Here is a 24000-nt window from a genome sequence, read left to right on the forward strand (position 1 = left end):
TGGTTAGTCGCCTTGCCATCTCGTGCGTGTGATGCGCACGGTGCGTAAATCGTGCGTACAGTTACACGCGCGCGCGCGCGTTTCCATGAGACCGCAGGACTCCCGTTCTCCTCTATACTCTCGTTGACGACGGCGAATTAAATGACGACCCGTTCGTTACGCGCGAGATTTCACAGATGGTCGCGAGTGTTGGTCGCGATCGGAACAGGATCTGACAGATCGGAGCGGAACCGACCCAAAGGGGTGTATAGGCATCATATAAATTCTTTTTTACATACACTCCACGCGCTAGTCCGGCGCAAAATCGCGATTCGAGTACATGGGAAGCTGAAGAACGCGACGACGTATTTTTATAAAATAAATGTCTAGCAGTATATTCCGTCGCGACGACACCTGTCCCCGGCAGGGTAGCCGCGGCTGTTTTGTATCAGTCGAGACGAGTGAAATGTTAATTGGGAAAACGAGGAAACGCGACTCTTGCCTATGTTTCTTATATTATAATTCGAGAAAGAATGCCGATCTCGCGATGTATGCGCCCGGCTATCTCGCGTTGAGATATGTGCTTTTTTTCTCTTCTCTGCCAATCGGGTTTAATCGAGTTAGAACGTAGGAAAAAAAGAAACTATTGGAAGGGGTCGACGTCCCGGCGGCAAATACACCCACGACGACTCACTAAATCATTTGCGCAAAAAGCACGAAGCCGAACCACCTGCGTACAACTCTGTAGAGATCCACCCTCTTTTATATTATACAATATTATGCCTAACTACGATTCATAATATATTATTTCCAAATTGTTTTAAATTACAGGCTACGCGACTACGACGGGCCCATACGATAATAGAAGAAGGCGTTCACGCACACGCACACACACACACACACACACACACACACACACACACACACACACACACACACACACACACACACACACACACACATCCGACAAATATCTTTTATTGCGAGACACTCATGAACCCCTGGAGCATTATGCCAAATTGTTGAATAGCTAATATAAGTAATATATACCCAAACATCGTAGTTTTCTTTTTTTTTTGCCATTGTATGCTATTCAAAAGAAAAAAAAATGACAAAAAAGAATAAATATAATTTTTTAATTAAATATAATTTAATTAAGGACTATAAGTTTTTATTATATGATAGCAATCAGAAAAGAAATGGTTGTTTCGATGGGTTTTATAATTTATATCGAAATGCAATTGTGAGTCATCATACAAATTATATAAGATTTATACAACCTCATTTGTCTCTAATAAATTTGAAAGTTTACGAGTGCGTTTAATGCATTCTACCTGTGAATCAATCTGTTGCGTTAGCATTTGTATAAAAGCCAAGACGGCGAAATCACGTCTCGTTTCTCGTTGGTCTGCTGCCAATCGTCAGTTTTAGCTCTTCCCACATATTATCCGCGACAAGGCGTGAAATTCGCCTTACTGTCGCTGATCACTAACGATACACGTAGGTGGATGATTCAACAAAAGTAATTGGTAGACGGCTTCGAAAGCGATACCTGAAACCGTAGTCGGCATTCGATTTCCGATAGGATCCAACCGATAAATATATATCGATCTAACAAACCGGAAATTGCTTGTAGAATCGTTTCTCGATCATTCGCGATGACTTTGCTTTATGGCTGACTCTCGTTTCGAAAACCGAGACGCATTACTAAAAAATATATCCGCGCGCTATTTCGATTAAAATCTGATATAATAAGTAAAAATGAAAGGCAGAGATTTACTTTTACGCTCTTAAAATAAATTGGGACGTAATGAGCGACGCACTTTTGCATAAATTAAATTTAAACGCTCTTTCGCCAACGCTCCGCACGAACGTGTTGGACGACGCGCCGACGGCGTAATATTCACGGTAATCCGAGGCAACCGGGAATACATCGAAGATCCTAGCTCTCCAAAAATGCCGGCGGTATCTTCATCGCGCGCCAGCCAACATCCGGCATTCGCGCAAAACGGGAGACTCGTCGTCGCCTCGTCCTTTTCCGCGCAACGACACATATCCTTTTCAGAGAGGATGCGTTAAGAGGATTATTTATTGAAGGCACATCGGCGCCGATGCCGGATCGATTAGCATAGTAATGCCGCGCGGTGAGGCCCCGACGACCCCGATGCCGCGTACACGATTTACACGCATGTGCGTGCGCGCCGCTAATCTACCATTATTAAATTATCGGTGCAACGCGCGCGCGGGCTGCACCGGCGATTATCATTTATCAATATCACGGGAGCGTAGTAACTTGCCGCCGATCGACCGTGTGTCTGTACGTTTCGTCGGTGCATAATGTATGTAAGATAACCCTGGTATGTGCGAGACGAACGATCGATGATAGGGATATTGCTTTTTTTTCGCGATGCTGTAAAACTGCCGTCTAATCCGTGGATACTAATTGCGATCTCGATACATGTAATGAATAAATTTTCATAGTTCAATTTATCGCGCTAGCTGAACAGATTCAATTCTTAAACGAAATATAGTTTCCAAATTAATCGATTGATTCTGCGCACACAAGCTCATATAGCTTGAAAATTAGATATTTATCACTAAAAATCTATACCTATAGATACCTGACAGATTTAATCTTGGTAACGTTCGAAAATATTTTGAATATTATTAGAGATTCCGTCGCCTCGCGACTCGGGCTCGTCTAACAAGCGAGAGAATGATGCCGAAAGACAGCTGTGGGAAAATGCGACGAGGCGCGGACGAAGGGAAGATGAAAGGAATGAAAGCGCACGATCCACGCCATAATTCTAGGAGTTTATCGATGCGCCTCCGTGACAGGCGGTGGCTGAGGAGAGAAAAACACACATCGTTCACCGCTCTATCGGCCGTCCGTAGTTGGCGCGATTGTGTGCGCGGGCACCCTACTATCTCGATAATATGCTAATAACACACACGGCGGGCGGTACTTTACGATCGATGCTGGATATCGTAATTATTGTTTCGCTACGTCCATTCGTCCGGCGCAATGCGACGCCACGGACGTCGATTGTTGCGTCAATCGTACTGGGAGTGCACAATTGTAATTACCAGTAAGCTTATATTACATATTCAACTACGCAACAGATGCACGAGTGAGAATTTTATTAACATGTATCTCTTACGCTACTGTTAACACTTTGAGCACCGAGCAAATTTCAATTGACTTTAAAAATTAATTTTACTAAATGATTATATAAATTAATTATGGGGGCAGTTATTAATTGTTAATTTCTTATTTCCTCTAGATTTTTCTTTTCAAACTTTAGTTCCAAATTTTTCAATTATAATTTTTTTTTTTGCATATATATATATATGATTCTCTAAACGCGCTACAGAAGAGTGAATTTCGAGAGACGTATCAACTTTAAACGCACAGATCGCAATTTATCCAATATTCGTCTTACAATTAACACTTACCGCGACGAGGAGGGTGCTGAGAGCTTCAATTCGCATAGTAGCTGGCCAGGCCAGCAAAGAGGCCGTAGGTTGCGAGCTGGTGGATCGATCCGCTCGTATCGATCCTTGAATTACCGATCCTTCGACTATCGGTTTTTTTATTCGGCGGCTCTAAGTATACTTGGTCGACGACGATGAATCTCTCCCGGCTCCACGTCGATTTCTCGTGATGATCCGCCGCGCCGATCCGGCGATGACATGGCTACCGCGCCGCCAATCTGTCGACAGATAAACGTACATACATATATTAAGGGCCTCTTAAAACGCCGCGTTAATCGCAACGAGATAATCATCGACAAATCATCGCCATGTTAGAATCGTAATCGACGCCGGCGATCGATTTCATTTCACGATGCACGCTATCGTTCGCGTGTATTTATTACAGAGACTCGGCTTCTGAATTATTCAAATAGATTTCGTAACATACATTATCGATATTTAAAGACTATAATCCAGTTCGGTCACTTTCATCTAATATCTAATAGATAAGATTATTATTCGGCGATATTACGAAGTAAAGCTCATTATATTGTGTTTTTATATTAATTGCAAATGTCAAACATATGATATTTTAATTTGCGATATGTCTTTTTTACACTATCATAATCTCGTGATCTACCACACGTTCTCACCTTTCATGTGGAAAAGTATATTTAAGCAAACTTATGTATTATAAAACAGCCACGTCACTTCAAACTCGATTGAGATTTCGATCGGCCGTTCTTTTTTTAAAATGCTCAAAGTTCTATATATCAGGATTGATACTGCGATTAAGACGATTCTTCGGTAAATCATCCGCGAAAATGGCGAACAAATCGTGCAAACGACACTAGACTTTCAAACTGCGTGAATTGTTTGAGAAGACAACGCGATATGTCAGGACGGACTATGGATCTAACATTAAGTCTACGGCAAATCATTTCGTGCAAAAGAGGTGCGGGCGTCGTTTACGTTTCGTCACTCGATGGCGACGACGCTGCAAATCGATATCTTATCTCACGTCTCGCTTGTTTCCGTCGATTTACATCGCGCAGCGACGTGTTACTGACCTACCGGAGAGAAATGTTGTTCCTCGTGGGAGGCTCGACGAATATTACTTGCGCGAAAAACCCCTTTTCCCTTTTCTTTCTTTCTTTCTTTCACACTATTTCAGCATCGTTTCTTTCGTTATTTATCGTTTATTCGCTTGCGCTATATCCATCAGACTTCGGCTATCGCATTATTGGTTAATAATAACGATAAAATGTCAATGTGAACGATAATTCCTGCTTATTGTCCGTATCCTGATAATTCCGCATATAAATTCCGATTGATAAAAGTCGAAGAAAATACGAACGACATACGTAGCAGTATGGCGGTGTCGACGCTCTCCTGGCATCATTCGTTATGCGAGTTAATGACTCTCGAGAAATCATCGATTGGTCCCCGTCTGGAAATCGCGACGCCTCTCACACTGTGGAAACACGCCTTCTCACCGTGTTGTAATGGACGGGACTTCACGCGTGCGTGCGTTCGCCGTTCAACCAGCAAACGAACAAGACGCCGAGCTGTTTCGATAACGGGCGAGAGATGCGAAAGGAAGTCCGCGCCGCCAACACTTCCCCATCCAGGGGAGGTCCCATCCAGGGGAGGTCCCATCCAGGTCCCTCGAAAAATCAGACAAATTGACGCGGCTAAGATGAGATCTGTCTGCAATCGCGTGTTTCCTCGATCATTTTGAATCAATCCCAGGCAAAATGCCGAGATCGAGTTGTTATTGTGTTTAAGATGTAAGAAGAAAATGGATTTGAGAAAAGACGGTGCTCTCTTAATTCTTGCTTATTGTTAGTTATATAATCCCACGTATCCAAACGAAGTTGCAAATAATCCTGAGCGAAACAAAGTTTCACGCTAAGTGTTGCTCGAGTTATTAAACATAACCAGGGATTAATTGGTACCACATATTTGTAGTATTTCAATATTTATATTAAATATCCCAAATCGCTTATCCCAGATAGTTAGTCACAGTTGATTATTAATTACAATACATATTATTTTTGTTGAAAATTTGCCTAAATCGATGAATTTCTACAAGTGATACAATCAAACACACATTTATCAAATCCAGTTATAAATAATTATGTGACTCTATATCATACATATTCTACGACAAGATGATCGGTCTGTGTATTCGAGCTACCGCGAGTGCGTCCATCGTCGTGAATCATCGACATCCTCCTTTCGGTGATAATCAAAATTCCGTTGACGATCATCCATTCGTTTCCAGAGAACGACCGATGAAAGCGGCCGCGGCGCGTAATCATGAGCGGATTAGAGTTATAATTTCGAATTATCGCGCCGACATAGCGTGGCAGAGATGTGTAATACACACCATATGATATATCGTTGCCAGTGAGTCATGGCGCGTGGAATTTATTTGATAAGACACATGCACCGGTTGGCGAATCGTGTCGCCGTTTTTTATCATACGGTGTCTCCTCGACATAATCGATGATATGAAAGGGGTAAAGATCTGACGTGTGAGCGGGGATATTCTCATTTCGTCACCGAATGCATTATCGCGGATATTATCGGTGCGATACGTGGAATTCGGTCAGAGTCTGCATACCTTCGCGATTCGCGCATCGTTCTCGTATGCGTACCCGCGTATCGCATGCCGAATGACAGAACACGGTGGAACACGTGTGACATGATCGATTCTACGCCGATCAACGATAACCGGAGGCGCGCCGTTATCGCGTACCACAGACTAATGCATTCAAGAAACACACCGAGCCAGATTTACAGTCAATCGTTGTCGCGAGCTATCGGCGAACACGAACTATTCTTCGTGAACATTTTACGCATAAATTATAAATCTCTTCGAAGTTATAAAAAGAAATACAATTTTATTAATATTTTATAGGGCAAGTAAGATTTTCAAGAAATATAGATAATGATAATAGATACATATACAATCGACAATGCGATGTTATTTAAGTGAGATTAAAATAGAAAAATAAAAGAGCTTGGGGTAAGGAAAAATGAGAGAGAAAAAGAATTAGATATGTAATAGTGTAGATTTATTTAGTGAAATACTGTAGCCGATGACTGGCAAATAACTTTGGCAAATAGCGTCAGATGTACAATAAAATTGGTATAGTTAAAGTTTCACGCGCACAAACGACGTCGATATTAAAAAACTACACAATCCTTGAAGGGAAATAATTATAATAATCCGAATCTCCCCAATAAATCATTCCAACATAAATCCGTTGTAATACCGGTGCTACGATAACGATGGCACAATAATCGCGCTGTCCCGACACTCCGTTCGATTATGGAACGGGATTTCTTCACCGGAAAGCTGCCGCGAATAACCCTGAAGATCAACATCGCATGGCGACGAACGGTGATCGTCGCTGGCAGTAAGTGAATTTTTAATAGAAAGCTTGACCAATCCGGGGATACCGTATCGCCGATATCGTGTTGTCCACCCACGTAAAACTATGCCGACTTTCTCTTCTCCCCCTCCGTCTGCGCCCTTTCCTTTATTTCCTCGAGCAAATGTACGAACATGATCTGTCAAATAAACCCCGTCGAGATTACATTGCGCGATCTCCATCAATCGCAATATATTAATGATCCCGATGCCGCAGAGATAAACGATCGATCGGCCTGTGCTCTTGAATCACGAACAGGGGACAAGGATCTGTAGTTTAATTACTGCGTCGTTTACGAGTAACACGAGACGCATAATTCTCGCACGATGACTTTGCGATCTTGGTAATTTGGCCAGCATGAGTATTCCCAATGGTATGTTATTACTCGTTATCGCGAGACTATCGCGGTACAGATCTTTGTTAAGCATTACTATCCCACCGAGCCGAGCAAATCGCGATATTGTATTCCAATCGATAGTTAAACGCGAATGAACCTGTATAATGGATGCATTTTTTTTTTTTTTTTTTTTTTTCGATCGATTACGACGAAGATAAGTGATACGAGTGTGTAAATGCTGTTATTTCGACAGATGACGTTACTACAATTGGACTTAGGTAACTGATAAGCGTTACGCTTAATTTAGATTTTTGCACAGATTGTTGCGAGAATTTCGCCCGAATGGGCAGATATGACGTACGATCGGGGGTTTGTATCGCAAAATCGCCGCGTAATACATCGATAAGTACAAAATATATAGAAGCTCATTGGCATTTCGCAGAGGCGGAGCCGTCCGCGGGCTTTGCGTTGAGTCACTTATCGACGGCGGCGCCTGGCTACATCGCGATAAAAACATCGCGCCTGAGAATGCGTTGAGCCTGGTCAGCCGGCGCCTTCTATCTCGCCGTGCGCTGTTATTAGTTTATTACTATTAACTTTCGCGGTAATTTACTTATACATGCGTTAAACCCTCGGCGACAAGAATGTCGAGCGCGTGCAGTCAAACGGATCGAGAGAGGCTGGCATTCGGAAAAATTATCCGTATTCTTAATTATTCGTGTAGTTGACACGGCTGTGTTTTGTAATCGCGCGGTCGAACTAAATCCATTGAATAATTAAATGAACTGAATCCTGGGAAATTAAATCCCTCTAGCGAGAATCTAACGAGAACCACTAACGTCGTTTACAGTGCCGACAGTTCGCGATACATTCTCGACAACTCGCAGTCGCGCGTCGCGATATATTCTCTTTACGAGCCCCTTGACGTTGCCATTCTTTTCGCCTACGCGACGAATACACCTTAACGAATCCGCGATCTCTAATTTAGGCTGGCAGTTCCGAGAATAAATAAGGAAACCGCACTCGTTAAAGTCATACAAGAGCACGCATTAATTTTGCATTTTTTTCCATCTGGAAAAATTCTGTCACTCGCAATTCTTAATCTTCTTGCGGCTATCTCGTCCTTGACGCCTAAATGAGATAAAGCTATCTGTCGCGTCTTTTTTATGCGATAATTTTCCTTGTTATACATTATTATTATTTAATTTTTTTGTCAGAGTTTTTGTATCCTCATCACAACCTTCTTACGTAATAAACAGAGATTTGTGCAATTAAAAGTGATTTTATGATACAGATATCCGAATATAAGATTCGTCTAATTTCTTGAATTCTTTTCGCTCGAGCAGCTATATATTGTAGATTTGATGATACATATGCAATATTGTCTTTTTTTGTGGATGACGACATTATTAACATTTTTTAAATTACATCTTGTAACAACTGGACATGACCAGAAGGAATCATACCGTTACACGACAACTTCTTTTACTGCATCCTTCGAGTCGACGACGCGCGCAATAGATATACATGTCCCGTGGACATTTTACTATTTCACCTCTAGCCTTCCCGTACTTCTCCCTTGCAACGTGTTGTCTGTTCGATTAAAAAAATTCATCGTGACAGCGAAGACCGCGTGGGCATAAGTTACATCCGTTCAGACACTAATAAGACACGAATCATCGACGTTCGCTCGTCGATGTGTCGCATCTGAATACAGTCTATACGCGAACGGTGAATGCGATGGTATTGTTTAATATATTCCGATATCTTTAGCCGGAATCATCCGGATCGATACTGGGTTGATTAGCCGAACATCTACCCGCTCGCGTTTGCTCTCGAGAAAATCTTTGGGAAAAATCCGGTGAATGAAAGGAGGGGAATTGCTCGAGTTATTTAACGTACATACGTACACGATAGCTATGAAATCGAGATCAGCTCGCGATACGACTTGTATTACCGCGATAAAATATCACGATATCCCGCACGGATCGGTTTTATTATCGGTTCGCGATTTCCGCCGTTTAAGTATAGGAATATATTAAAAATCTAAGCAAATTATAGATAGATTTGCGCGCGCGAAATCTATTACCTGACATAGAAAGATCGCGGAAGACATTTATCGAACGGCTATCCGATATTATTATACATAAAGGAATGAATATACACGATAAAAACTTTCATTTTTACATATCAAATTTTTACGCAAATTAAATACAAAATATAAAATTTCAAAAAAATATTTGTCCGTATCGCGAAAAAAATAAAAGATAAAATCGTTAACCGGGATTTCGTCTTGATTCAGATGGCAGTTTAAACGACAGAGATCGAGTCTCCAATACATTTAATCGATCGTGATGGGGTTTGACAACTATCGGGTATAAACAGCCACCCGGGAGAGCTGTAAAACGCAGCCGGAACTGATCGTCAAATACGTTAAACTCTTATCACGCTTGATTTACATGATTTTCCTGCTATTCAAGCGTGTCTCCTGAGATAGTTTCCTCGACCGTGGCTAATCACAAATTTATAAACATATCAGAAATATGCGTTGCGTAAATCCACATTTCTGCATAATTATGTTTTCGCGATGTTTATATGTGAAGCAGCGATCATCTCGCGCGAGCGAATCGGATTTATCTTTCAACTATCATTATACCGTTAAATTTGGATGACATAATAACTGTTGCGTACCGTGTGAAGATATTCTGCTAATGAACAACTTTATATTTCGGGCCGATGATAAATAATTAGTAACGATACGAATAAATCCTGTTTAAAAGTCGAAGTTCATTTTCACCGGATCCTCGCAAATAGGCCGACTCACCTTCGAAACCGGCTTTATGATATTAAGCGCGAATCGGATATTCCACAGATCGAGAGATTTTATTCGGAACGAACCACAAGCCCATTCATGGTATCATTTGTGAATGGCCCTCAGGGAACTGGCCTCGGCTGAGATATCACTGGATGAAGCGAGCTCAGGCGAGAGGACTGGTTCCCGAACCAGTCGCCAATTAATGCGACACCGACAAAGCTGATGATGCTCCGTATTTATTACATATTAAGCAATTGTAGATTTTTTTCAATGAAAACTTGAAATTCGTGTTCCCGTGACAACGCGTCGATTCTGCTGATCGCGAACGATGATGATAAAGAGAAACATATTTTGCCGCATCCTTAACTTATAGATTTTCCTTTCCATTAATTCGAGGACATTGAAGTCTATTATATTTGTAACAGCAAAAGTTACAAAAAAAGACGGTATGATTTTGAAAGAATGTTTGTAGCGATATATAATATTACCCATATTTATCATTCACGTTCAATGATTTCAAACGTTCGAACGTTCTCCCGATACGAATTCAAAGCAAACGTTGCAACGAATGTGGAATTTAATACGGGTGGATTCGTGCCGCGCAAAAGAGGCGCCTACGTCCGATTGTCGCCTTTATAATCTTACTCCCACGAGAACGACACGTTGAATAAGCAGATGGATTGCTTTCATTATCGTGATATACGCGATGCTGTCCGCGGTGGCTAAAATCTAGGTAAAGACTAAGAAATGAGATCTAACGAGTGCAATAATAGAGACGCAATATCGGTAATAATGAGCGATGGAACAATGGCGGGTTCGAAGCATCGTAAATTGAATCGTAAATCGGGTCGTATTATATAATTATATAATATCCAGTAACGTGATAATATCGCGATCTCCGATTCTTCCCTCTAACACTGATGATCGCACGACGGCTATTTTATCGCATATATATCCAGCGATTTGATCATCCTTATGAAATTTATATTTTTTTTTAACGATATCGATGCATCGTGACGTTTAGATAAGATGATATTCATCGGTATGCGGTGAGAAAAATCGCGTTAAAACCGCGAGATATGCTTACACGTGGCGGCAGACGGGCTTATCGTCGTTTCGCCAATAAGCACGCGGCAGAATCAGAAGCGGATTGAGTCAGATGCATCTAAACTGCATGAATTTATTGCACTTTTATTGCGAGATTCGCAATAAACGCGCAACGGTGCGGTGCGACAAATTCTCGTTAAGAGGATTCTCTTCACATCGAAACCACAAAGATCGGGAAAAAAGCTCGTCAATCGCAACGAATGGAGTGCGGTTAATTGCCATGGTCTCGGGATCGTAAAGATCTTTTTTTACTTCACCGTCTTGCGGTAAAGTTCGCACGTTAACTTTCACGTTTAATTGCCATCCGCGATCGGCGAGCAACATCCGCGTTTCATGGCGGCTCTCACGCTGCTCGACTGCTTTTAAATAAATCAATTTTTAGGCTCCACGCTCCGATCTTTTACGGAACTGCTGCGTCTCAAATACATTTTGAAGCTCTTAAACGCGTCTTTAAGATCGTAAATAAAAAGAACCCCGAACAACCTGCGGTATATGGTAATTGTACAGATTCTCTTGCACAATACATATTTCCATAATATTCTTACGCATTCCCCGCTTTCTCGTCATTTATAATCCACTTTATAACCCAGCATGAATACAAATCACTGTTTGATAGAATATATTTAACACGCTCAAATATTTTTATAGAGAAATAAGTCGAGATATTTTCACACAAGTCATAAAATCATGTGAACGGCATTGCAGTATGAAACGAAATAGAAAATAATTGCCTAGTGATATCGTGCAATATTGAAGATCTCGCGAGCAGAAAGAGCGATCTCTATCGAGCAATCAACATTGTTGTTTCATCGCGACTACGATGATTCATTCACACTTCTATAACGCCGAGAGCACATTATACATCCGGTGCCTTAACCGCGCCACCTCGTCAAGAATGTTTTCTTTCTTTCTCCCTCTCTCTCTCTCTCTCTTCCTCCCTCTCCTTGATTTAGCGCCAGCTGCATAAATCTTTGAACCGCGAACCGTGAGCGAGAACGGTCTCGCAGGCGACCGCAGAGCGACATATTTACAGTCGTGTAAATCCCTTTTTTCTCCCGACATTTTGCACGAATGGCGCGAGCCTGAGCTTAATAGCGCGTGACGTGCGAGATCGATTTTTTTTTTATTCTTCATTTTTGGGAAGTCGATCATTTCCCGCGAGATATCGTAATCGCGCGCGCTCATGTTTTATTAATTCGATCCAGACAACGATTTGATTGAATAAGTACCGAAACGTTAATGACACGATCGAAAATATTTGACCAAATGCCGTCGAGTGTTGTGACAGCTTTTTCGCGATTATTAATGTGATCGAGATTAATTTCTGAATAAGATGATCCGATTTTGCTCGGCGTTGTAAAAACCGTGATCGAATTTATATAATGTTATCTTTCGCAAAAATAGCATACATATATATATGCATTTATATAGTAATTTTATATATATATATATATATATATATATATATATATATATATATAACAATATAACAATTATAACAATTTTATATAATAATTTGTATAATAATTTTATATATATAATATCTCTTATTATAACTTATATATTAATTACAATAACCATAAAGAATGACTATGTAATCGTCGCAATCGTACTTCGACAGATAATACGACGACACACAGAGCAGTTCGCACCGGTATCGTTGCAAGAATGACAACAAGACGTGTGTAAACAATAGCGTTCTATACATTACGAAGTTCGGCGCTATTGTTTATAATGCGTAGGTAAACAGCACAGATATATATCGTCATATTATCTCTCGAAGTACGTAGTCGTCTTGTTATCATTCTTACGACGACACCGGCGCGACGAGGTTACGGTGCGACTACTCTGGTGTCGTCGTATCATCTCTCGAAATACGATTACGACGATTACACATCATTCTTTATGATTATTACAATTAATATGAGTTATAATAAGAGATATTAATTAATTGTCACATAAAATGCGTGTATATGCTAATCATAAACAAGAGATGGCATTATACAACTTTGTACATTCGCGTGATTTCGTAGCTCTCAGCCAATCGTAACTTCGTATATAATTGATATTTTCGCATTCTTCAGTCGCAATAGAACCTTGATAACTTTTCCAGTATAGGACAAGAGGAACTAAAAATTTTTCGAAAGAAATAGTTATAGGGAATATCCCCTACTTGTCACTACTTTCGTCTCAAACATATGAAGTACGACCGCGTGTAGTCTGTGCCCGCCGTCTTGATTAGCCTATTATGATATGGAGAGAAAACGAAGTTCGTGATAAAAATATGTATGGTCAGGGTATCAAAGTTATCCAAGACAAACTAAGAAGAAACTCTATTGTATAAAGTGTGTCGTACGCGGTCAGAATTATTACATAAAGTGCTGTACGATCGTCGTATTCTGGTGATTAAGTTGCTCCAAATGAAATTTAATTGTGTTTCCGTAAGTGAATGTCGTATAAGTGCCATCCAAGAAGCAAAGAACAAACAAGAGAGGAAAAGGAAACTTGCGGAAGTATCTGATGACAACGGAATAATCATGCAGTGAGTAATTTATAATGTTGTCAATTTATTATTTGTTATTCGTAAAATTAATTGCTTATTTATTTTCGCGGTAGTAATTGGTTTTACATTGTATAAAAGAGAGATAATATATATGAAAAATATTATAGATTTCTTATTTTTTAAAATATTACATATTAAAAATATATAGTATATATATATTTCAAATCCTATTTAAGATTAATAATTTTGTAGATTATTTATACAAGATTTAAATTTATATTCAACATTTCATAGACACAAGCTTATATTTATAATAATGATTTTCGGAAATTCTGTACTTTCTTTATTAAATTTGTATTTAAAAAGATGAATAAAAATTTAGTTGCGAATAATTATTTTTCGATATATTAATTACTTTACAATGCTTTATATAATTTAGATATATTTGTATTTTACAGATCAATGTTGTGTTCTACGCTATTGTACACATCGTATCGGTGAGTGTTAAATTACATTGCATTCCATTTTAATATCGTAATAATATTATATCAGAAGTATTGATACTTAAAAATTTTAATTCGTAATAATAAAACAATAAAATTTTTTGCATTATTTATTCTTATATAAATTATTTGAAAAATATATACAAAGAAAAAAATATAGAGGATATATATTTTAAAATTCATAAACTGAAATATTATAGGAAAAAAGTTCTCGAAATATATTAAATTATAAAAATATTTGAGATTTTTTGTTTCAAACGATAGTTTTTGAGATGTAATAGTTGAAAGTTGATCTCTCGCATTATACGTTTATAGATAGTCATCCGACCGTGCGATAGATTAGTTATTTCACACTTTGAGACCTCCGTTAATTTGACATCCGCATTCAGGATTAGATCAGCAAATTACCAACAAATTAGCCGTAAATTAGCACTTAATTATGCGAACTAAACATCCGAATTTGATTTCTCCTAATAAAAGAGCGAAAGGTTAACGGAAATAATTTTTTCGATGAATGTAAGTACATAGCTGTCATATTGCTAATGACCAGATTTCACATATCATCAATCTTGAATACGGTCACGTTTATGCTAATGCTGACTCGGCCGAAAAGGGCACATACAAGAAAACGAACCTGTCAGAATACGATATATACGCTTTTTTATTCCACCGCGATTAAGGGTTAACATTTTAATTCGCTATGAAAGATCAATAAGAAAAATTGAGATTAGCAATTTTTATAATATTTCTGGAGAAAGGTGCAAATTTTATTAAAATCCTTTTTTTCCCCAAACCTCGTGGGGAGTTCTTTTTTTTTCTAATTTAGATTCGCAAGAATGCATCGTTATACGGATACACAGCTACACATATATACACATATATATGTAGTTAATCGCCAAAGCCGCGTACCGGAAGAGGGTAATAGTAAAAGACGCGCCATAAATATTAAAACTCGAAGAGTGTTTAGAATATCGGAACTACATCGTAAAAATCTCGTTAGTATCGGTATGTATAGCTTCTTGCATTTTCATAGTGGATATTACTATTTTTATTCAGGAAATGTTTATAAATAAAGTGAGATGATATTTCATCTCGTTTCCAATCATATTTTTCTAATCTTATGAATATTTTGTCTTATTGATATTGTCACAATCTTTTTGCTTACATATAGAATATTATATAATACTTATAAGAAAATATATAATATTTAAGATCGTTTCTCTGTATTCTTAAATACCTCAAAAAAACAGATAAAACCCCCACAGAAGCCGGAAAAAAAATCTCATTTGCATGACTATAGTCGCGTCGATGTCAATGTCTCGGTAAACTTCAAAGGCAAACATAAATCGTCGGTTGTATCTCGTTTTATTTTCTTTTCTTTTTCGTTAAAAAAAAAATCCACTTCTCTCTTGCATAGATCTTTTAGTTCTCACGGCGTCATTATCGATATACCGGGCGTTGCGATCGATTATAATGAAATGTTTCGATTTGAATAACGATCTATATCAATCGAGTAACATTGTAACGCCATTTGAAATTGTAATTTCACTAAAACGAGCCATTAACTGATCATTGTCGATGGTCTGTTTTTCGAATTGCTGGGATTTTATCGTCACGTCGCGCGGTTAGCATCGTAATCTACTTTGTTCGCAGTCGTACGTATCGGAATATAAGAAAGGGAACGTGACTAATGTTTATGCAAATTTCATCCGACGTTCTGTGGGCGAAATGGCGAACCAGCTTCCCATTATCATCGTGTCGAATCTCGCGAGGGGAAATATAGATCGAGCGAGATCTCGGTGTCAACGGAGTGACAGCCGTCGCGGCGAACTCGAAGGAAGATAGATCGCGTGCAGAAAGGTGAGAGAAAGAGATGAACATGGGTCGAGAAAAGGATATGCGATCGTGCAGAATGATGAATGCCCGCGCGACTCACGGCGGACAGCGTTTTAAATGTTTATCTCGCAAGAATAGCATACGCGTGCACATGAAAAATCGACGCGAACTAAATAAATTATGATCTATAATATATATAATTGTCTGTCGAGAAAGGCTGCGTTGGCAGTGTCAACTTTATCGCTGCTATCTCTCGTCTGCGCAGCTTAGATTCGGAAAAGTATGTCTTTAAAGGACATTTGTTAACATTCTCACGTATTTATTCGTACGCTGTTGTTATTAGTTCGACTAATTTTCAAAGATTTGATATTATCATTCGAATATCTAAAAGAAGATGAGACTTTACTGATATTTTAATGAGCGTAGGGAACCGTTCATCTCCGATATTCAAGATTTACAAGCCGGTTCACAAACGTTTAAAGTTCGACTATGTAAATTCGTCTGTAATCGAGTTATATACCTCCCAAAGGTATACACACTTGCGTAATAAATAATGTAAATATTTTACATATGCAACTTTTTGCGAGGAGTCGTAAAAGCGGGCGAGGTGCAAGCGCAGTCTCTTAATTGATCGTCTTTACGAGCAAAATGATTATTCGTTACAATAATTAATTTATTCAGAGACAGTGACTTGGCGAGTGTATATCAACGCTCTAATTGGCCGTAAAAAAAAAAGACGTGCATATTAATATTTCCCAATGAGATATTGCATGTTCTTCAAAGAAATACAAGAAAATGTTATTTAAATTGAAATCGTGTCGATATAGATTCTCTCGTGTGATTCAGCTCATTAACGCGGCAAATCGCAACGTTGTTCGAACGCAACGCGGCCACACACAGTGCGGCGTAATTAGATAAACGTGTTTCGTACATTATTTGCTTAAACATCAATCGAATATTATAATAGGGATGCGCTCGTGTATAATTAACGAACAACGCCTCGGTATGCAAAAATTTATCGCGCGAGCGATAGTCGGCGAGTCGGCGAGTCCGCGTCTTCGGGAGAGGATTTTTAATTTCGGATGCAAATTCCGCGACCGGCCGAACGGCAGTCACTGCCACGGGGACGACTCGCAGGAGAAGCAATTAAATTACAATTTCATGGCCTAACGCCCCGTAAAGCGACGCGCGGAGCGATTCTCGGAGACGCGACGCTGTTTCATTTATCACTCTCTGCCGCGCGCGATCCGCCTCGGACTTCTCGCAGCCAGCTGATTGCATCACCGTGCGCGCGCGATGCCCTTAATCCCATTACGAATAGTAAAGTGGGAAAGGGAGGCTCGTACGCGCCATTGGACGGGCGTAAAAATGTTGTGTCAGATCCCATCTTGCCGCTTGTCGTTCGCGTAATTTACCGTGCGTCGTGCGCGAGCGTGAGATCGCGCTGCCTTTTACGCCTAATTCGACCCGCGTCTAATCACAGCTTCCGAGAGAGCGTTTCGATCCTTCGGCCGGTCACTGTATTTTTACACAAGTAACAAGCGGGACCGGCGCATACGACCTTCGAGAGCGATCAGAAATCAAGAGATACCAGAATAATGATTGTATGTACACATATATATATATATATATATATATATATACATATATATATATATATATATAAATCAAGTGTCCCCCTCTCCTTTTCCTCTGTAATTATGTTGGATATATACGGCGCCATCAATTTTATGAATGAGATTAAATGTCATTGCCGCGACGTCTTGTCTTCCCGTGTATCATTGTAATTACTGAGTGTACAAACCCGCCCGTACAAGAAAGAGTGTAATTATCGAGTATTAAAGATCGTTAAATTGTAGTTAATTTTTCACGGGCTCCCAACACATTCGCCGATTCCTGGATCGCGCATTATTTTAATCTTTGCGTCAGCAACGTCTCGCGATAACGCTGGCAATGCGCCTCATTGTCAGCTGGTTTTCGCGTAGCATTTCACCTACGTTTCTTTTATGTAATCTTATGTAATCTTCTGCGTTTGAGGGATTAAATATCAAATGGAGGAAGAAAATAAAGGTACTCTTTGAAGATTATCTCGCGTAAAAATGTGATACGATTTTTTACGAGTCATTATATAATTACGTGCGAGATCGCTGGGAGTTGTCGATCATGATCGAAAAATTTTTTGCGCTGCCCCGAGCAAATAACTTATGATGATCCGGATGATTCGTGCCAGGAGACATTCTTCAGTGAGCGAATTCATGCCACGGATACGTCTCGACGGCGTTCGTGGTCAACAACGTCGTGAGTAACAGCCGTTAGGTGTTTCGCGAGACGATTAAACCGGCATCATCGGCCGCCCTCTCATTATCCCTTACCTGCCCGGTTCCTGAGGTGCGTCTCTCACCTCCGCCTCCTCTCGTTCCCTTTTTCTCACCTCCTACCTCCATCTCCCCTTGCTCTCGTGAATAAATGCATAAAGTAGGGTGAAAACACGAGAATGCCGTAACGTCATTACGCGGTAAAGAGACTGCAAATTTGCGAGAAGCCGCTTCGATGGCATACCAAACCACAGAGTCACCGCAAAAGTCTCCCCGTTTGCAGATTTACCATAAAGACTGTAATTTCCTTTTCGACGACGATGCGTAGAGAAGAGAGAAGAAGCACGCGCACAAATTTTCCGAGATATATATAAACGACATTCGTGGCATCCAGTTATCATTATGATTAAGATTTATAAATTAAAAAAAATTCCATCTTCAATTATTAGACATTATTATTTACGATTTGTGAATATTTACGATTACATAGAGTATGACCCGTTGTTTCATAGGGATATAACTGTCAAAAAATTTATAACTTAAAGATATAGGTAGTTTATTGCATCTCGCGTGCACACAGATGAAATATGACGAGTCCCAAGGAGGACAGTGAAGAGTTAATACCGTCGTGTAAGTTATAACTGTGCGTTGGGCGTTTTGTTGATAATATATCTAGCGAAATACTTGTAACGGAAGGCACCGAGTCGATGAATATTATAAAGCGATTAAGTCGGTGTTAAGCTGCACGCACGTGCAGCTATATACCAATCATAATTTAAGCGATCGGATAAAATTTTAGCAATAAATTTCTTTAGTACGCGCACATGAGTCGCGCGACATCGGAGTAATTGAATCTTGACTCAGAATATCTCATCTAATAGATGCAATTGATTAACATAAATGTTTCGAAATCGATTAAAATCTGCTTCTAAATTTTTCTTCAGCATTATATCCTGGCACGCAATCTATCATATTTGCTTTATTTCTGCGCCTTATCGAGTTATCTAACAACAAACTGAAAAGATTTAATTCTTATCGAAAAGATATTATTACGCGAAAAAAATCATTGAAAATATATTCGATTTTTAATTCGCGTATTTAATAATAAGTGTCACGTATCTCGTTTCCTCGGCTATTATAAACGAGAGGAAAAAACTGCGCGTAATTCTTTCGCGCAAGAACAGTGTAACTCTGGCATCGCGGCACGAGCTATGCACGATTAAGAGGAGACGGACGGAGAGGGATCTCTTTGATATACGATCTGTGCTTTTATGCACTCTCGAGCGTGTCATTCTGACGGTCGCATTAGCGCAAAGTCGAGATGCCATCGCCACCACCAGCATCGACCAGCCGCCGCGATTCACGCGACAAAGTTAGTCAAAGCTCGCGCACCAGCCATCGGTTGACAAATCGGCGGCGGCGGTCGACCGACTTGACAGCTAACACCCATCGGACCGTTTCATAGTGATAAATCGCGTCGGTACATCAGGTCGGAGCATTAGCACTCCGACACTCGCGTTACTTCTTTACGTATCTCCAATTGATTTCATGCCCTTTTATCGCGGTCCATTTATTATTTCGGCGTAATGGGACGTCCCGTGAAAATGACACGACCGTCATTTTTACCCGAGGATTATTGACATTTCTCCTTTAATCGAACGAGCGCTTTCTATCAAATAGATATAAAGGAGAATGGCTTATTGAAACTATGTACCACCAGCAGGAGATGAAAATAGGTTTGAAATAAAAATGAAGATTATGTTCAAGGATGAAGAAAAGAATCACGTCAAACGTATGCAAATATCACTTAACGAAGAATGATAATGCGCAACGCGCGCGGCGCCGCATCTTTCACTTTTCCTTCAATTATTATAATGCCTATCTGTCCTGACATTATATTTTGCCGTTCAACGGGGAGACCTTTCAATCGATAGACACAGATAGTTAAAGATTTCGCGGGGTCATATGCGACACAGGATGGTAGGAACTTTAATCTATCGCGATTTCGCAAAGATCGCTATCTCGGCAATCTTATCGCGCGGACTATCGTTAAGCTTTTACCGTATCATTACGTGCGCGTCTGTTGGTCGCGCGTTACGAAGAAAATCGTTTATATACTACGTAATATTAACTCGCCACCGTATTATTTATTATTATTCGCAATTATCGTAAGTGAAACGCCGCGTGAACCTGTTTTATGTTACCACAACGAGAATTTTTTTAATCAATAATCGCGCACGAGAGGACATGAGCGATATATAATTAAAATAAATATTAATTTTAGATTAATTTTAATTTAAGAAATTAAGGCTCTCAAGTAAAATCACAAATTTTAAATAAACACTAATAAGAGCCCGTAAATATTAATTACTTTCGTTATATACAGTTGAATATATAAGCTTCTTCAAATAGTGATAAAATTATTAACGAAGAGGTGCATCGCGTACAAAATGCGCATCGTAAATATACATTTTGTCAAAATAGCAGCACTCGAATAAATGTCATTGTGTTATTTTTCTCTCTTTTTCATTATAATCGGCTCATGTAAGATGACGTTATATAACATTATGAAACCGTTCTGCTGTGCCTTCAAGTTTGCGATAATCCGACAAGTGATTAATTTCATCGTGTCTTTTTTCGATTGTTGATCGTTTCTTACTTTACATCGCAACAGATGTAACGCATCGTAACGTAAATTAAATCGACGAAAAAAGAAGTATAATTTCCAATAAATATGCCTCGGCAATCGAATTTCATCGCGCGTTGAGGTTTAATTAAAGGATTAAAGCAGCTACAATGATGATAAATACCAAGTTGCTTTCAATGTAAAGAGGCCGCTCCTTCTGAATATTTTTCACGTCGTTTATTCTCATTCGCTTTCTCGTCACCTCGACTGATGGTATTATTGCTTCTTCTACTGCAGATTATGCTTGAAAATTCTAATTAATAACCACCCACGTATTAAGATACTCATTTTCGCATAAATTTTACATGTTTATAAAATTTTTATGAAATAATTTATAAGAGAAAGAGATATAAAGTTAAATATTATAATATCTAGTATTAAATGCGCAAAGAGAATGTAAACGTGTAGTATCTCGTCAAAAATTATATTTTGCGTGATTTTACAAATGATAAATTCGATAAGCAAATTTCCATTTTTTAGCAATAATTGTATTATTTAAAAATCTGTCTTCGACATTTTTTTTCTCTGGAAACAATTCGATAACGGCAACTATTTTACCGTTCAAATATCTTCGGAAATAAACGTCGGTTTAGCAATGCTTATTCGCAAAATCGCCTGCTTCTCTAAGTGCATGTCGCTGCTACAAGAACAGCCCACGAATTGACTCGTAGATTGTATCTGACTACGGCCTACCATCATGGAGAAATGGTTGTGGGCGGGCACCCAGGAACCCGTATTGAATAGCGACGCACAAATCGCACCTTGTTGGCAGCAGTTGCAACCGTTGCCGTTAAGGAACATCAATCCTCTTTCTCTCTGTCAATGGCGCGTAATTCTGTTAGCACGACTGCCAATTTCGAATATTTCGCCTTTCGACCTTTCTAAAAAAAAGAAAGAGAGAGAGAGAGAGAGAAAGCGTATTGCAGCTCTACAGATAGATCTTATAATCGAAGATTATTACATAATCCGTCTCTATCAATCTATGCACTTTGTCTTGCACAACACATTCGTCTAAACTCATACATTTTTCACATAAACAACACATCGGAATCTTGTCTTGGTAAAGGTTTTACGATTGTTACATGTCTCATGTATGATCGAAAGCGTTTAGCAATGCTTGTATTTGCATCCATTTTACGAGCGTGTTACAATAGTGTGTCACGCCTCGAATATTAGAGCATCCGTCCAGTCGTTTATGAGTCCGGGTTCGAGTTTCTGCTTTATCAGCTCCGGTCGCACCGAGAAAGCGCATCGAATGGTGAATTAATACAAGGCACGGCGAGCGTAAACCGGCTCTAATTGAATATGCCACATGTCACCTGGTATATTTGCATCCGTGCCGATAATACCGGTGTGATGCATTACCCTGGCGGCTTGTCTCGCGCTGACAGTCCAAGTAAATCAATACGCGAGCGGTTAATAATAAGTATCGTCGTTGTTAACGGTGTCTTGTTGCCGCCCGACGTGATATCGCCGGACAATAAAGCTCGGGGGCGGCCGGCGCCTTCGGCCAATACGTTCATGTATGTGAATCTTTTTTTTTTCTTTTTTTTTATTTTTTTTTTTTTTTTTTTATTAGCACAGAGCGCAAATAGGCGTGGAGAAACAAGCAGATCCGTGAAGCGAATTTTACTGTGGGGAAATCACGAGACGAGATACACGACATTATTGCCAAACGTTCGACAAGATGAAGAATAGATCGAAATAGCGTTTCATTTTTAAAACCTTGATTGAATTAGTAAATATAGGAATAATTCAAGTCGAATCAATCTTATCGCTCATATTTCTTAATACGATATCTATATTGGGAATTTTTATACAAATGTTATTATTATATATATGTAATTCCCAACCACACGATATAATAAATAAATTCAGTTTGATTTTTGAAAAATGGTAAATATCCAAAATAATAATATTTTAATTCTAGAATATAGGGAAGTATATAAGTGAAAATATCGGAAAATATTTCACAATCTTTTCTAAGATTAGAGTGCGTAAAGCAATCTGCTTGCGATTCTATTATTATTTTTCTCTTGATGCAACACGGGCGCTTATTCGCACGAGAAGAGCAGAAAATCTCCCATAGAGATATTAGTCATGAAATATCCCGTTGATTTCAGAGATGACTCGAGTAACGGTTTTACGAGACGCGACTTTGACGTTTAAGTTTATCTGACGTTTTCTGCCGTTGGTTCCATAGATTATGATTTTACGTTCATGCAGATCGACGGTCGGCGTTAACCGTAGACCCATCTTAAGTTATCTCTCGACTGACGACGTTTCGTAACATTTGTGGCAGTCAACGACGAACTCGATCATTGAGAGTGGATCACGCGCGGTAAAAAATCAACCACGGTGATCTGTTGAATGTACGATTCAATTCACTCGAGCACGAGATGAGCCTGCGAGCTTAATCCTGATATTTCAATAGAAAAGAAAGCGTTGGCGAATTAAAACGTCCCCTATATACGTTCGTTGCCACTCGATGTTTCGTTTATGAGTAGCAAATAGAAATGCATCTGGGTTCATTCGTGGAAAATTCCTGTCTACGGACCCGCGTTAAATTGAGGCAAACAGCGGGCGGGCGGGAATCGCCGGGTTTAACTCCTCCTAAGGTCTCCCGATTATTTACCGTTCACATGTTCCTCAATATTTGACCATACCGCCACGACGCGACGTAACACAGGGAAGAGTTACATTCCGTTCACACACAAGCCGAGCGCGCATTGGCGACGACGGAGTATTCGCCGAGGCTCCCGTTCCGAGTGGCTCCACTCCAACGGGAGGGAAGACGGCAATCCTCCACTCGCACCCGAGAGACAAGATACAGAAACAAAAGAGATCGACCACCACCTAAACAAACGCGTATCCCTTTGAGGGGCTCGGCTCTCGAATTTTTCTCTCTCCCCTTTCTCACCAGAGCCTCGCGCGGCGCTTACGCGGTGGCTCTCTCGGTTCTCACAGTAATTATGTGGATTTTAGACAACCATGCGCGAGAG

General features: G+C 39.7%; 1 protein-coding gene across 1 annotated transcript in view; it reads right to left on the reverse strand.

Moving 5' to 3' along the window:
* The window catches only part of LOC138938288 (uncharacterized), a 65497-nt gene that overhangs the window by 8513 nt on the left and 32984 nt on the right, over positions 1-24000 (reverse strand). The window contains exon 2 of the mRNA XM_070305150.1: positions 3436-3692. Within this exon, the coding sequence (XP_070161251.1) occupies positions 3436-3471 (36 nt within the window). The 5' untranslated portion in view covers positions 3472-3692. The remainder of the gene's footprint in view (positions 1-3435; positions 3693-24000) is intronic.

Source organism: Polyergus mexicanus, unplaced genomic scaffold, assembly GCF_030449975.1.
Source record: "Polyergus mexicanus isolate NDT 795.1 unplaced genomic scaffold, iyPolMexi1.0 SCAF_12, whole genome shotgun sequence".
Lineage (NCBI taxonomy): Eukaryota > Metazoa > Arthropoda > Insecta > Hymenoptera > Formicidae > Polyergus > Polyergus mexicanus.